The 15,527-nt window shown below is 36.7% G+C and overlaps 1 protein-coding gene across 2 annotated transcripts in view; it reads left to right on the forward strand.

Annotated features, from left to right (window-relative positions):
• SLF1 (SMC5/6 complex localization factor 1) overlaps positions 1 to 15,527 on the forward strand; it is a 75,106-nt gene that overhangs the window by 33,974 nt on the left and 25,605 nt on the right. For both annotated transcript variants that reach the window (XM_075541284.1, XM_075541285.1), the window contains exons 9-13: positions 5,961 to 6,014; positions 6,946 to 7,104; positions 8,813 to 8,976; positions 12,461 to 12,592; positions 13,225 to 13,390. In XM_075541284.1, coding sequence (XP_075397399.1) covers positions 5,961 to 6,014; positions 6,946 to 7,104; positions 8,813 to 8,976; positions 12,461 to 12,592; positions 13,225 to 13,390 — 675 coding nt within the window. The remainder of the gene's footprint in view (positions 1 to 5,960; positions 6,015 to 6,945; positions 7,105 to 8,812; positions 8,977 to 12,460; positions 12,593 to 13,224; positions 13,391 to 15,527) is intronic.

Here is a 15,527-nt window from a genome sequence, read left to right on the forward strand (position 1 = left end):
ACTCAGGAACATTATCCTCACGGCCTGGTGGGCCAGGCTGTGCTCCACTCTCTCCTCCTGCCCCTTCATCTGCTCCCGTGTGCTCTGATCAAATATGTCCATCTCCCATAGCTGCAGGGTCAATGTCGTCCTTTGGAACAAGTTCTTTTCGGGGGAGGGGCAGGAATCCACTTAATTTATGGTGCTGGGGCCTGCCTCCCAGACCTCTCCACCGGTTCCGTCCTCCACGCCGGGATAATGCATTCACACCTTGCGACACTGGGTTGAAGTCTGGTCCCACTTTCCCTGTGGAGATATAAACAATACCCTCCCCTTGGGTGGATTAATGCCCCATTTCTGTCATGCTGATTGTACTTACCTCAGGGGACTCATGTTGTACCTGTCCCTTTGGGACTGGCTTATCTCGCTTAGCATAATTCCTTCCAGCTCTTCCCATGAAATAACGTGTTTCATGTGCTCATCGGTGCTTTTCAGTGCTGCATAATACTCCATTGTGTGTATGTGCCAAAGTTTGCTAATCCACTCGTCTATCGATGGAAACTTAGGCTGTTTCCAAGTCTTTGCTATTGTGAATTGTGCCGCAATAAACATTGGAGCGCATATGACTGGTCGTGTTTTATTTGCTGCTTCAACCGGGTATATGCCCAGTAGAGGGATGGCTGGGTCGTAAGGTAGATCAATTTCCATTTTCTTTAGGTATCGCCAGATTGCTTTCCACAGTGTCTGTACAAATCTGCACGACCACCAGCAGTGGAGGAGGGTTCCTATTTCACCACAGCCCCTCCAACACTTGTTGCTCTCTGATTTACTGATCTGGGCTAGCCTCAGGGGTGTTAGGTGGTATCTCATGGTTGTTTTGATTTGCATTTCTCTTATGGCAAGGGACTTCGAGCACTTTCTCATATATTTATTGGCCATATTGATCTCCTCTCTAGTGAAAGTTCTTCTCATTTCTTTTGCCCACTTCCTTAGGGGGTTAACTGTTTTCCTCTTTTTGCAGGTCATGATGGTGTTGTAGATTTTAGTAATGAGCCCTTTGTCTGACGTGTCATTACTAAAAATCTTCTCCCAGTCTGTGGGTTGCCTTGTCACCCTCTTGGCAAAGTCTTTCGAGGTGCACAGGTGTTTTATTCTTATTAGATCCCATTTGTCGATTTCCAGATCACCTGTGTGTGTCCCCTTCCCTGTTGCAGTGAGCCTATGTGCTCCCTGGGCCAGTGCTCTGAGATTAGTCCCGATTCCTTCCTTAATGGTCCTGATGGTTTGGGGTTTGACTTCTAGATCTGTGATCCACCTTGAGTGTATTCTTGTGCATGGGGTGAGGTAGACGTCTTGTTTCAACTTTCTACATGTGGATATCCATTGTTTCCAGCACCACTTATTAAAGAGGGCATCTGCTTCCCACTTGACGTTTTTGGGACCCTTGTCGAAGATCAGTTGTCTATATGCTGATGATTTTACTCCTGGGCTTTCTATTCTTTTCCACTGGTCTGAGCGTCTATCATTGTGCCAGTACCATGCTGTTTTGACCACTGTAGCTGTGTAGTAGGCATTAAAATCAGGTAGGGCGAGTCCTCCAATTGTGTCCTTCTTCTTGAGGAGTTCTCTGCTAATTCTGGGTTTCTTCCCTCTCCATATGAAGTTGGTGGTCAGTTTTTCCAATTCTTTGAAGAAGGTTGATGGTAATTGGATTGGTATAGCATTGAACTTGTAGAGTGCTTTAGGAAGAACTGTCATCTTTACTATGTTCAGCCTACCTAACCATGAGCAGGGGAGCTTCATCCATTTGTGAAGGTCACTTTTGGTTTCCTGTAATAGGGTTTTATAATTATGCTTATATAGGTCTTTAGTATTTTTTGTTAAGTATATTCCTAGGTATTTCAGTTTGTTCTTGGCTACTGTGAAGGGTACTTCCCTCTTAATCGCCTCTTCCATGGCCCTGTCCGATGTGTATAGAAACCCTACCGACTTCTGTTTATTGATCTTGTATCCTGCTACCCTTCCGTATTCCTCTATTGCTGTAAGTATTCCAACTGTGGAGTTTTGGGGGTCTTCAATGTATAGGATCATGTCATCTGCAAATAACGATAGTTTCACCTCCTCCTCTCCCAACTGGATCCCTTTGATGTCCTTCCGCTGTCTTATGTTGTTAGCCAGAACCTCCAAAACGATATTGAATAGAAGAGGGGACAGGGGGCATCCTTGTCTTGTACCCTTTTTCAGTGGTATTGTTCTTGTCTTTTCTCCATTGACTATGATGTTGGCTGTTGGTCTTTCATAGATAGCTTGTATGAGCTTGAGGAACTTACCTTCCAATCCTATCTTCATGAGTGTTTTGATTAGGAATGGATGCTGGATGTTGTCAAATGCTTTTTCTGCATCTATGGATATTATCATATGGTTTTTATCCTTTTTCTTCTCAATGTGGTGTATGATATTGATGGATTTTCGGGTGTTAAACCATCCCTGCATCGCTGGGATGAATCCTACTTGGTCGTGGTGAATGATATGTTTGATGTTCCTTTGTATTCTATTGGCCAATATTTTGTTAAGGATTTTTGCATCTATGTTCATTAGAGATATTGGTCTATAATTCTCTACACTTGTGGGGTCTTTTCCCTGTTTGGGTATCAAAGTAATGCTGGCTTCGTAAAATGAGTTTGGGAGCTTGCCGTTCTTTTCTATGTTCTGGAATACTTTGTGGAGGATCGGTGTCAGCTCTTCCCTGAATGTTTGGTAAAATTCTGCTGTGTAGCCATCTGGCCCTGGGGCCTTTTTCCTTGGTAGGTTTTTGATGACACTCTCTATTTCTTCCTTCGCTATGGGTTTGTTGAGGTTCTTGATCTCTGTCTCAGATAATCTAGGGATAGATTGTTTTTCTAAATATTTATCCATGTCTTCCAGGTTTCTGAATTCATTAGAATACAAACCTTCATAGTACTTTGTGATTATCCTTTTTATCTCATTGGGGTCTGTTGTTATTGCCCCCGATTCATCTCTTATCCTGGCTATTGATGATTGTTCCTTTCTATCTTTGGTAAGCTTTGCCAGGGGAGTGTCAATTTTATTAATTCGTTCATAAAACCAGCTTCTAGTTGCGTTAATCCTTTGCATTGTTCTTTTGTCTTCCCACTGGTTTAACTCCGCCCTGATTTTTATTATTTCTTTTCTCTTGCTATTGGAGGGGTAGTTCTGTTGACTCTGTTCTAGTTGTTGGAGGTTTTGTGTTAACATATCTGTCATACGCCTTTCTTCTTTTTTCATGTATGCATTCAGTGATATCAAGCTACCTCTGATGACTGCCTTTGCAGTGTCCCATAAGTTTTGATATGTTGTATGCTCGTTCTCATTAGTTTCTAGAAATTTCCTGATATCCTCTCTGATCTGGACCTTAACCCATTCATGTCGCAGGAGATCGTTGTTTATTCTCCAATTGGTGACCCTTGCTTTTCTGGGTGCCCTCCTATTAATCTCCAGCTTTATGGCATGGTGGTCTGAGAAAGACGTCTGGATAATATCTATGTGTTTGAATTTACTCAGGCTGGCCTTGTGCCCCAGCATGTGATCTATTCTTGAGAAAGATCCGTGTGGATTGGAGAAGAATGTGAAACCTTTTGCTTTTGGATGAAAGGCTCTATAGATGTCTATCAGGCCCTGTTGCCTAATTACATTGTTTAGCTCTCTGGCCTCTTTGCTGAGCTTCTTTCCCTGTGACCTGTCTTTCTCTGATAGTGGAGTGTTGAAGTCCCCCACTATTATTGTTGTTTCCGTGATTTCTTCTGTCATTTTTTTAATAGTTTGTTTGACGAAATTTGCCGCACCATTATTAGGTGCGTAAATATTCAGTATGCTTATTGCTTCCTGGTTTACTGAGCCTTTGAGCATTATGTAATGTCCCTCTTTGTCTCTTTTTATGTTTTGGATCTTGAGATCCATTTTGTCGGAGATTAAGATAGCCACTCCTGCCTTCTTGGAGTTACCATTTGCTTGGTAAACTTTCTTCCAGCCCTTTATTCTCAGCATATGCTTGTCTGCTTGCTTAAGGTGTGTCTCTTGCAGGCAGCAGATTGATGGGTTATGTTTTCTAATCCAATCCTCCAGCCTCTTTCTTTTAACATATGAATTGAGCCCATTTGTATTCAAAGTGATTATTACAATCTCTGGCTTCATGGTTGCCATATTCTGTTTTGTGTTTTGGGTCTTTGCCTATCTTCCTTCATATCAGTGAAATTGCTTTTATGAAAAAATTCAGTGTGACCAGAGAGAACTTTCCCAGGCAATACCACTGGGTACATAATTCAAAACGAGTTGCTTGTTGCTTGCCTAGTGGGAAAAATGCGTACTACGAAAGCTCTGCTCCACCCGGTGTTTTCCAGTTTGGAATGGGAGGTAACCCCTCAATATATAGAATGTTGTTAGGAGGTATTGGCTTGATTCTGATTCAGACCCAATATACAATGGAAAAAAAACAACTTCCTACTTCTTCACAATCATCACATTTGTTCCCATGTTTGAGCCCATTGTTGCAGCCACTGTGTCAAACTTTGAGGGTCTTCTGTATTTTCACTCAGTCTCCATTTACCAGTCATGATCTCTTTCTCCGCATCTTCTTCACTCTGATGGCACATCCAAAGTATGTGAGACAAAGTCTCAACATACTCACTTCTTAGAGAGTTTTAGGTCATACAGCTTCCACGACAGATTTGTTTGTTCTCTGGCAGTCCAAGGCATGTTCCATATTCTTCACTATAATTCAAAGGCTTTAATTCTTTAGTTTTACTTACTCATTGTCCAACGTTTGCTTGCATATGAAGCAATTGACCATAACATGGCTTCGGTCTGGCACACGCTTGTCTTCAAAGTAACGTCTGCTTTTTATCACTTTAAAGTGTTAAAAACTTAAGTCTTTTTTTTAACATTTGCCCAGTGAGATATTAGTGTTATTGTCTCATAAGAAGTTTCCATACTTGCTTATCAGTGTAGTAGTTGAAGCATATATGAGTTACTTAAAAGTGTGGACCGTTATGAATAAGCCACTAACCTTGAGTTAATTCTAACTGATAGCAATATATCATTGGGTTTTCAAGACTGCAAATTTTAGGAAAGCAGATAGCCTCATCTTTCTCCTGTGGAGCAGCTGGTGAGTGTGAACCTCTGACCCTGTGGTTAGCACTTCAACACTTAATCAACAGCGATGGCACTCTAAACATTGATTTACAATGTTTTATGTAAACATATGCTTTCTCTTTTTTTGAGTGAGTCTCTAGGAAAGAGAATGCTGTATTGTAAGATAAGTCCAATTTTTATTTCATAAGAAAACTCTCAGTTTTCAAAATGGCTTTGTAATCTGCATTCTAACCAACAATGTGAGTCCCAATGGCTTAACACCTTTACTAGCACTTATGTTTGTGAGAAGATAAAAAGTTTTGAAAATCGAGTTGGTAAAAACAAAGCCAGAAATATCATTGTGGATTTAATTATTGCCATGAAATTTTATACACTGAAAAAATGTTTAACATGACTAATTTTGTTATATTTTATTATGTACATATGTATGTATTTTAACACAAAATAAGTTATAGCATTCAATAATGACCTTTCAGATGGGATTATATAAGAAAGATACTCGCATTTTTGTTTTCTATAGACTTTTCTATGAAATATCCTTTGCATTTCTAATTATTAAAAATTAAGGACACTCTATACCTCCAGGTCTTCAAAGTGAGTTTAATTTAGGAAGAAAAAAAATAGAGAAGCTTTGGTACTCATGAGAATTGTTTTCCCCTAAAGTCAAAGGCATCACTGCTCTGAGTAAGCATGACTGTGTCGCTAATTATAGCCATTAATGTATTTTTGAACTGGATTTTGAGTTTGCCCAGGTATTGTAACCTTATGAGCTTAAATGTCTTTTTATTTATGTAAGAATGTTTAATTTTCTTTATATGATTGCTCTTTTATAGGCTGTCAGATACAACTGTATTAAAAGAGACAAACAACCAGTGTACAATATAGAGGTAAGTGACTTGGAATGGAGTGGGAATGGGAACAAAATGTTTTGGGTGTGCTGTTTTATTGCTTTGTTAATTTAATATAAAGAAATGTGATATCTGTTTAACATAGATAGATCTTCTAGTCAGAAATGGAAAAGAAAAATACTCTTCTCTCAAAGCTCTTTAAAAAATTTTTTTCTCATCCAGTAGTTAAGACTGACAAATATTGAAAACATTTGCCACGTGAGTTATGTATCTGTTCCAGCTTTCACATATTATAAGTTATAGTCACTCATTTTAGATTAAATTTTTAATATTTGCAGATGTATATTTGTTCCTTCATATCATAACTTTAAATTTGCTTATTCCATGCCATCTTTCAAAGAGCATTTTCGACTCTGATAATTCATTCAGCTAATAACTTTGATTGTAGTGTCAGAAAGCTTTCGAGCAATGTGAAGGTATTTTGTGTGATTCTTCGAACTCAGAGAATGCGCCTGCCCCTGTGTGATTTTGTGGCCCTGTAGCCTTTGTCAGCTTTTGCAGATCTTGACAGTGCTTCCTGATACCCTGATGCATCATAAATCAGAACAATTTCTCCGTGAGGTTTTTTTTTAATTTAAGAAGTAATTTAGCACCAAAATATCTATGTAAGATGAGTACAGCTCTGACCAAGGCTTCCTCAGTATCAACCAGACTTTGAAATTCCTTTTAAAGCTTTCCTTTGAAAGTACTGTTTAAGGCAACAAAGTAATAAATGTACAAATAATGTATATTTTCCAAATGTCTTGTTGTGAATCACACACACATAATCCTATATAGATCACATGTCAGCCCTAAGAAATAATAAGGGCAAGAATTACATATATTTTACAGATAAGGAAATGAAAACCTCTACTATTTCAAAATTTGAATTTCACTCTTTTCATTGAGTCATCCAATCTTTCTTTTTTAGGTTAAAAATGCTGAATTTCCCAGAGGTGTATTACATTTGATCGAAAGCCTTATAGAAGGACAGTTCTTCAAAGAAGCAATTGAGGAACTCTCCTCTGTGCAAGCACATTATATTCCTCCCGTGTGCCTTCTTCATGCGCTTCTCGAGAACATTCTACAGGTACGTGCACAGTTGTAAGAGTATAGAATATGTTCCAAAGAATGTACAGATGTAAATGTTTCGGCATTTTTTATATCTTATAGAGGCTATTTCCTCTTCTGTTTTTGTAGCTGCTGTTATAATTTTAATAAGAAATTAGATATTATCGACTTTTTTCTATTTAAAAAGTTTTTGTCTTAAAGCCAGCTTGATTATTTTCTCTATATGTGGATAAGTCAAAAGGGGTTGTTACTTGTCTTCTTGTTCATACATGCACAGGTGTCTTGCAAAGAACATGTTTAAACATGTCTGTGATAAAGTGATGCCTGCAGACAAGTTTTCTCAACACCAACAACCAAAAAGATCCAATCAGCACGCTTCCAAGGGTATCTGCTGGGCAGGTTAAAGTCAAGGCAGAGAGGTCAAAGTTTATGATCACTACTTGTTTCATTTTCCAAGAGGTCATTTTAATGGATTATTTCAAAAGATACAGGACTATCATAGAAGCTTATTATGAAGGCATTTAAACAAAATTAGAAATTTAATTGGCCAGGAAAGTTACACTGTGGGATTATGTCCCATCATGTCAATGAATGTGCTCCTTCGGAGAGGGTGGTCGGGGCTGTCCAGTGACAATATCTACTCTGCAGCTCTGCTGTTGTCCCTTCAGGCTTTATTGTTCCCCAAACTCAAAGAACATTTTAAATGAGCCCTGAGGTTGCCAAAGTAGCCTTTGTGGCCTGGAAGAGCACAGGCACCTGCGAAGAAGGAGTGTGTTGTTCTTAACTGCCAGTGAGTAGGTTGTGACCCATAGTGACCCTTTACACAAGCGAGGGGAACACTGCCTGGTTCTGTGCCATCCTCGCAATTTTTCTCATGCCAGAGCCCATGCTTGCAGCTACTGGGTCAGTACCTCGCATTGAGGTCCTTCCTCTGCGAAAACACGCTTTTAAGTTACAGAATGCAATTGCGACTGTCAAGAAACAATAGCTCCACATTTTTGAGATGTTTGTTTAATAAGAATCTCTATGCTTTAGTAGCAATACTTCTTTACTTTACCTCTAGGATAGTAAGGGAGTTCTTTAAGTGTTTTACGTACTACCTTCTCAATCTCCGAGTTAATTTTCTCTCTGAAAAAAATTATCTGATTTTTTTTCTTTGAGTATATGGTAGTTAACATAAACATCCTATTACAGTGATCTAACATTGCATTTGATAAATGACTCCTTTAATAAATTAAAACTATTTTTTATTCATAGTATACATAGTGAATGAACCATACCCCTTGAACTATAAAAATCAGTAGGAACAGCTATTCAAAGATCTTATTGCAATGTTTTTACAAGGTGCCAATTAGAAGAAATAATAGGCTGAATCTTTGCTGGACTTATGCTGTTGATAAGTGAGCATGTTACTTTTCATTTCTGTTAGGTGACATTTGGTCACAGTTGCTTTAAGCATAGGAAGAAAAATGGTTGTTTCATACAAGCTGGCCACAATCGTTAGGATTTCCTAATGTGTACATAAATATTTGTATAGAGTATTTATGTGTGCCTCTCTGTACATTGCGGTATTTAATTAGCTAAGCATGATGCTTTAATGATGCTGCTAACCTTTGTAAGAAACGTCTTGGTAATCAAGTTAGGCTAAGGGTATTGTGATAATTATAGACTGAATGATGTGCTGAAACTCCATCAAGTGTTCCTATTGGTTTATTTTCAAATAATAGGATAACCTGGATACATTTTCTGGTCGATACTTTCATATACTGTCAGCTCTTCTTCAGCTGCATCCTCCATGGAAGTCCTCAGCCATGTCTAGGTATTACTTAGAGCTGTTTCAGTGCCCAACTTGTATGAAAGGAGCATGGTCTCTAGTAGAAGTGCTTATCAGGTAAGAAGTTTCTTGGGAAGATACTAAATTTGATCTACTGGAATTTATGTCCCCACCCATCTATGGTGTAACGTATTATGTAGCTTACATCTTGCTGTGATCCTAGAAGCTATATCAAATAACCAATTTCCAAAAACCAAATTTACAGAAAATAATTTACATGTTTGGCACTAACTATATCGTGTATTTATAAACATATTTAATAAAAGCATAGTACACATATTTTAAAATTTATCAAAAGTATAAATATTTCTAACTATATAATATCTTTTTTAGTGTTTATATTTCTTCAGCTAGAAATTTGAATATTGAAACAGAACTTAATGTTTCCTAAATATTCCATCTCTTCCATGCCTTTTTTACATGCAGTTTTCTGCCTAGTCTACATTGTGTTCTTGTTATGTGCTGTCAATTTAACTCCAAGTCACTGTGGCTGTATGAACTGAGCAGAACAAACATCGCCTGCTAGTGCATGGATGGTGCAGAGCCTAGCCATCATTTTCTGAGAACCTAATTAGTAAAAACCTGATATATATATTATATATATGTAAAACCTTCCTTTGTCTTCCAGGTAGTCTTCCTTTTTCTTCTTCTTTTTCAATAACAAAATTAATCTTTCTTTCCTTTCTTCTCTGATAACACTTGGTATCTGACAGGACTCCTTCAGGAAGGTTCTTTTAACAAAATGTTCAGTTTTAGAAAATCCATTCTGGTGGGAGAAAGGGTTAGCTCTTTGATTTATAAAGATTCACTTGCCATTATAGTTGTGATATATTTGAAGGAGCCAATCAACTATCTCGCATCTATTTGCTCATTCTTTCAGTAAATGATCATTGATTATTTTCCAGGAGCCAGGTACTATGCTACATTTTAAGGATACAAACATGAGTGAAATTTCTGTTTCTGCATGCTTGAAGGTGACTGAGATGTAAACATAATACCAAAATAACTAACCCAGAAAGCACACAATGTGATGGAAATAAAATTTGTGTTAACTGATATCCTTCTTTACTTCAAATCTATTCTTTTCTTCACTGCCATTTCCTATATTTAAAATTGCTTATTGCTTCTTATGTAAACTATGGACGTGAGTACTGTATTGATCATAACTCCACTTTTTCCTTTATCTTCGATAGTACACCAGTATGCTTGTCTCAAAGCGATCTTGTCATTTCGTAGATTAAAGTCTTTTATTGACTCACACATCGCCCTTAGAAGACAGTTCCTATTCTTTAGTAAACATGTGAGACTTATCATCATTTAGCCCCTGTGGGTGTCTCCTTTCTCATCCTCATCACTTTCCTAAATGTGCCAGCTACTGTATGATTTCCCATTTCCTCTCCCTGTGCTTTTGTTTTCCTGGTCTGTCTCCATCCACTGCCCCCTCCTCAGGCATCTAGCCAGCCCCTAATTCCATTTTACAACCACTCAGATGCTGATGCCTAACTCTTGTCCTTTCCTTGAAGTTAAGCTTGTCACTCACACCAGCCTGTGACTTTCTCAAGAGGAGATTTTCAGTTTCAACTCCATCTACCTAATACAATGCCTAAAGCATAATAGATGATAAATGTTTGGATAAACTAGTTTATGCTGCAAGGAGAAAGAATTTGGGCAGCTTGGAATTTTACTTTTTTTCTAGATTTTGTTTCAAAATAATTGAACAGATGAGAAGAGAAAAGATGCATCTGTAAGCGATTGGGGTATAGATGAAGCAAAATTAGATCTGAGCTGGCCATTGTTGAAGCTGGGTGATAATTGTCTTTCTGCTGTTGCGTATATTTGAGATATTTCATACTAAAGAAAAGAAAGATACTGTACTATGTTTAGTAGTTTTCAAACAGATTGTCTATGAGACTAGCTGATGTTATAGAACAGATTTGAGTATGTGGAAATGGCTACACAAAAGAGAATCCAACTCTGCATCTCCACAGGCACCATTCTTATGAGGCAGAGGTCAGGTAGGTCACCACGTTCCATCTTTCTCTATCTTACTCTGATGTCAACAGGCCCTCCCATGATATTCTACTTCTTTGATGGATGTGATAATCCATTGAAGTGGCCACACAAAACTCAAGGAAAGTCAGGATTGTGGGAGTTTATTGGGGGAAGTTAACAGGTTACTACAAGTCAGGATTAGAAAGCATTATAAGGTACAGCCCTTTTGTCCACACCTCTTCTCAGCCATGCACACAGGTATTTCTCTTACTTTGGTCCTTGGCCTCTCAAGCCATCCAGTCCCTTTGTCTCTTGCTTGCTGTTAATGGTCTCAGTGCCTCTGGTGCCTCTGCTGCCTCCACCACTTAGACAGGGATTTCACATGCACTCCATCTTTCTTAATAGTTGGAGGATTTTTGTCCCTGCTTCTGAAATGGCTCACTTTTTAGCCCTGGGGAATTGGAAAACTGATCAATTCCTGAGTTAGAGTCTTCTACCCCTTATTTTCATGCTTCCAACTATCCAACTGGATGGGAAATACAATACTATGGATAAAAGAGCCATAGAAACTAATTTTACTTCACCGCCAAATATTAAACAAGTTGAGATTTCATAGCAATTAAGGACTCTCATAACCTGAGACTATGGTATTCGGAGAGGTGAAAGGGAAAGTAAAGGCAGAAGTAAAAGGTTAAAAGTACATTTTTGCTATGATTGATAAGGAAGTTAGGAGAAGATTCTAATAGACATTGTTGCTTAGACTGTTGGTCTAAGTCTTATGAGTTTGGTAATCATGTGTTCTCTTTTTAAAATAATACAAAACTGATGTGTAACACAGTAGCCACTGCCATATGTGACAAAATTAATATTATTTTATTAAAATTCAGACCCTCGGTTGTACTAAAACCTGTTGCATCCAGTAAATTCCAGCTCACAGTGATTGGATGGGACAGAGTAGAACTGACTCTAGGAATACATCTTTCTCTTAATGATGAGTTTGAATCAGTGACCTTTCAGGTAGTAGCCAGGTGCTTTAACCATTACTTCACCAATACTTCCTGTAAGTACACTAGCCATATCTAAGTGTCCGAGCAAACACCTCCATTCTCATAGAAAGTGCAATTGGACAGTAAGGACTGCAAGAGATGAAGAAAATACTGAATTTTAAAAGCTCTAAAGAAACAGCCCTGGATGAATTTCACTTGTGAAATAATCAAAAGGAGAGAAGGGGCAGAGTTATGAAGAGTATTGTAAATTGAGAGCATACCTGCTCATCTCGGGCAAAATAATGTAATGAAATTAATAAATCTATTTTTACCAGCATATTAAAAGAGTTGAAAGGAAAAACACCAAATGGTTGTTGAGCATTACAGTCATTGCAAGATAAAGGCAGTCTATCTGAATTATTAATGATTAGGTATCAATGGCTATTTGATTTATTTAAAAGAGGAAAGAATATTGTTAATATAATTTGTAAAGAAATACTTGGTCCACAAATGACTCAATAAGTTACTTTCATGTTATACATTATTGGCTTTATGTTTTTCAGGTCTTGCCTTTTCAACGAAAAATTTTGTCACCAAATTTCAGAAAATATTATTGACTCTAAGGTGTTCCACCTGACACTGCTTAAATTTTTCTTTAATTTAGTTGAAAGTGAAGTACAACATCTTAGTCAAAAGTAAGTTTTAATCATGATAATGCTTTGGTATATTCCTATTGTTTCTGTACATCATTTTTATAGTCATTTATGTGCATATATATGAAATATTTAAAAATTTTAAGGGAAATTTCTTATTTTAGAAGCACTTTGGACACTTTTCTTCAGTGGCAATAAATTTTTACTCATTTTCTCATTCCCCGGTTCACTTTTTTTTTTAATTGATTGATATATGCTTTCCCAGAAACCTTAAGGAGCATTTCTGCTCTGTTTTAGGTTCTTTGGCTTATGCATATTTAGTTGGTAAAACTTTTCTCAAGATGTATGTAATTTTTAAATTATTTAGTAATCAAATGTTTAAGTTTGAATGTTACATTATAAGCTTACTGGATTTTAATACTGTTTCTAAAATGCCCATGATAAAATTTGCTTATGTTCTAAAAATTTAATAGGTTATATATATGTCAACAGTGTTACTAGTTTTATTGAAATGCAAGCATTTGTTCATAATTTACCATTTATTATAATTATATCTTTTGTATTATATGACCTTTCTGTATTCCTAAATTGGTAGTATTTTTGTTTGTTTTTGACAAAAGATAACATATTTAGTAATTACAGTAATCAAGATTTACTTTTTGTGTTTTAATTAGATTGTATGAATGGTCAGATTCCCAGAGTCTGACAAATACAGGCAAAGCAATTCTTCTTGAACTCTTTTGGTCAGGAAGTGAGACCTCTGCACTTTTAACCAAACCTGTAAATATGCTTTTGGAATGGGCCATATATTCTCATAAGGAAAAGTACAAATCTAATGATGTAAGTAGATTTCTTTACAAATGAATAATGCTCTATGGAGAAAGTACCTTGAACTGTTCACCTTTTCCTCCTCCCTCTATAATTCAAATTACTTGAAAAAATTACAATGTGCCCAAATATATATATTATTTTCTCTAAACTTTTTAAGTAAAGGTAAAATGCCTATAGGGTTTTTCCTCTTAGTTTTGTACATAGTAGCCAATTATTTTGATTACTAGTGAAAGACAGCACAGAAATATATATTGACTTACCATTCTAGTTTTGTGTGTGTGTGTTTACTTTTGTGCAGGTCAATTTAAATCAAGGACTCCCTGATAAAAGAACTTGAATCAATCCTTAGTAATCCTTGTGTACTACTAAAAAAAAGTACTTTTTGATTTTAAACTATCATTCTGGATGGTAAGTTATTTCCTAAAATAGTTCTTCAGGAGCAGATTTGGCCTACTATTGCACATCTAACAGACGGTGATTTTAATCTATTTTCTACCTGAAATTTAGTTGGCAGAATTAAATGTAGTAAAATATGCATGTAAATAGCAACATGCATGTGAGTATTGGGTGCATTATCGGCACCTTATTTGTTGTATCCCCTAAAAAACTCTGTTGAAGTCCCATCCCCCTTACATATGAATATGACCATATTTGGAAAATGAGTCTCTATAGCTGTAATTAAGTAGAGAATCGGTTTTACTGGATTAGGATGGGCCTTCATCATGTAACCTGTGTTCTTACAAAATGAGGGAACTTTGGACATGTTTCATGTAATGGCAGGACCAAAGACTGGAACGGTGCTTCTCCAAGCCAAGAAATGCCAGGGTTTCCACCAGCATCGGAAACTTGAAGAAAGACATAGAGCATATTACCTTCCTCCACATTTCCCAGAGCGTTCAGAGAGCTCAAAACCCTATTTTCCCTTGATCTCAGACTTATAGCCTCCAGAACTGGAAGAATTAATGTATATTGTTTTACACCATTCAATTTCTTTTTTTTTTTAATAAATCATTTTATTGGGGCTCATACAACTCATCACAATCCATGATACGTTTCTTTAAAAACGAGTTTAGATGATTAGGCCATGCCTTGATGTAGATAGATCTCTTTTTTATTAGTCCTATGATGTGGCAGTATAAATAAGGGCCTGGTTATGTGCATGTGCCTGGTATAAAAAAATGTATGATTTTTCAAATGTGTGTTAGTTGAAATTATTCATTGAGGAGCTACCTATACTTTATTGCCTATACCATAGACTGCCAGTACTTTTTAGCTATAGTTCCTAGCATCTTTATGAGTTCTCATCTTAACAGTTTTAAATAATAGAATCATTAACAAAATAAGATATTTCTTTGTTATGAAACATTTTCCATTAATTTTATTACATTAAGTGATATTAACCATTTATAACTGAACACAATAGTAAACCTCATTTTTGTACTAAATCAAGGACTAACTCAGATTAGAAATTACTCAAGAAATACTGATGTAAATAGTAAATTTATGCATGTTCATCTTGATGGGTTTTTTTCACATTTATAAATAAATGCAACGTATTTGTGAAACAAGCTTTACTAATTTGTAGCATCAGTTGTTATTCAATAAGGGGCTTTAAACTTTGAAAATTAATTTGTTTAAGATTTGAATTGCTTACGTTCATATAACTGTTCCTCTTCATTATGCTACTTATCTCTCAGAATTCATTCTCACACTTAATTAAATCTTTTTGGCAGTTTCCAATTTCAAGAATTCCATGCATGTTCACAGACATCATTTTCCGTACCGTGCAGCATTTGTTTCTTGATTTGCTGATTTGAAGCATTCAATTTAAGTCATTAGCTGAACAGAAGTCCTCAGTTTATGCTAATATTGTTTTGTCATAATGTCAATCAACAAGTATGGCAGAATGACACAATGGCAGTGAATTTCATTGTCATTAATCCGAGGAAGTGTTGGGCTTTCCTTGGCAAAGAGCAGAGGTGAGCTGTGTCAAGGTTATGCACGAGGTGCACATTGTTTGAAGGTTCATGGTTAATCTCATTTGGGGGGGTAATATCCTTAAGGACTCCAAAAGACTAGTTCTATAATTAGACATAGAATTGGAAGCTAGTTTATATTTAAAGCAAAGGAAATTGAGGCTGATGAG

Source organism: Tenrec ecaudatus, chromosome 2, assembly GCF_050624435.1.
Source record: "Tenrec ecaudatus isolate mTenEca1 chromosome 2, mTenEca1.hap1, whole genome shotgun sequence".
Classification (NCBI taxonomy): Eukaryota; Metazoa; Chordata; class Mammalia; order Afrosoricida; family Tenrecidae; genus Tenrec; species Tenrec ecaudatus.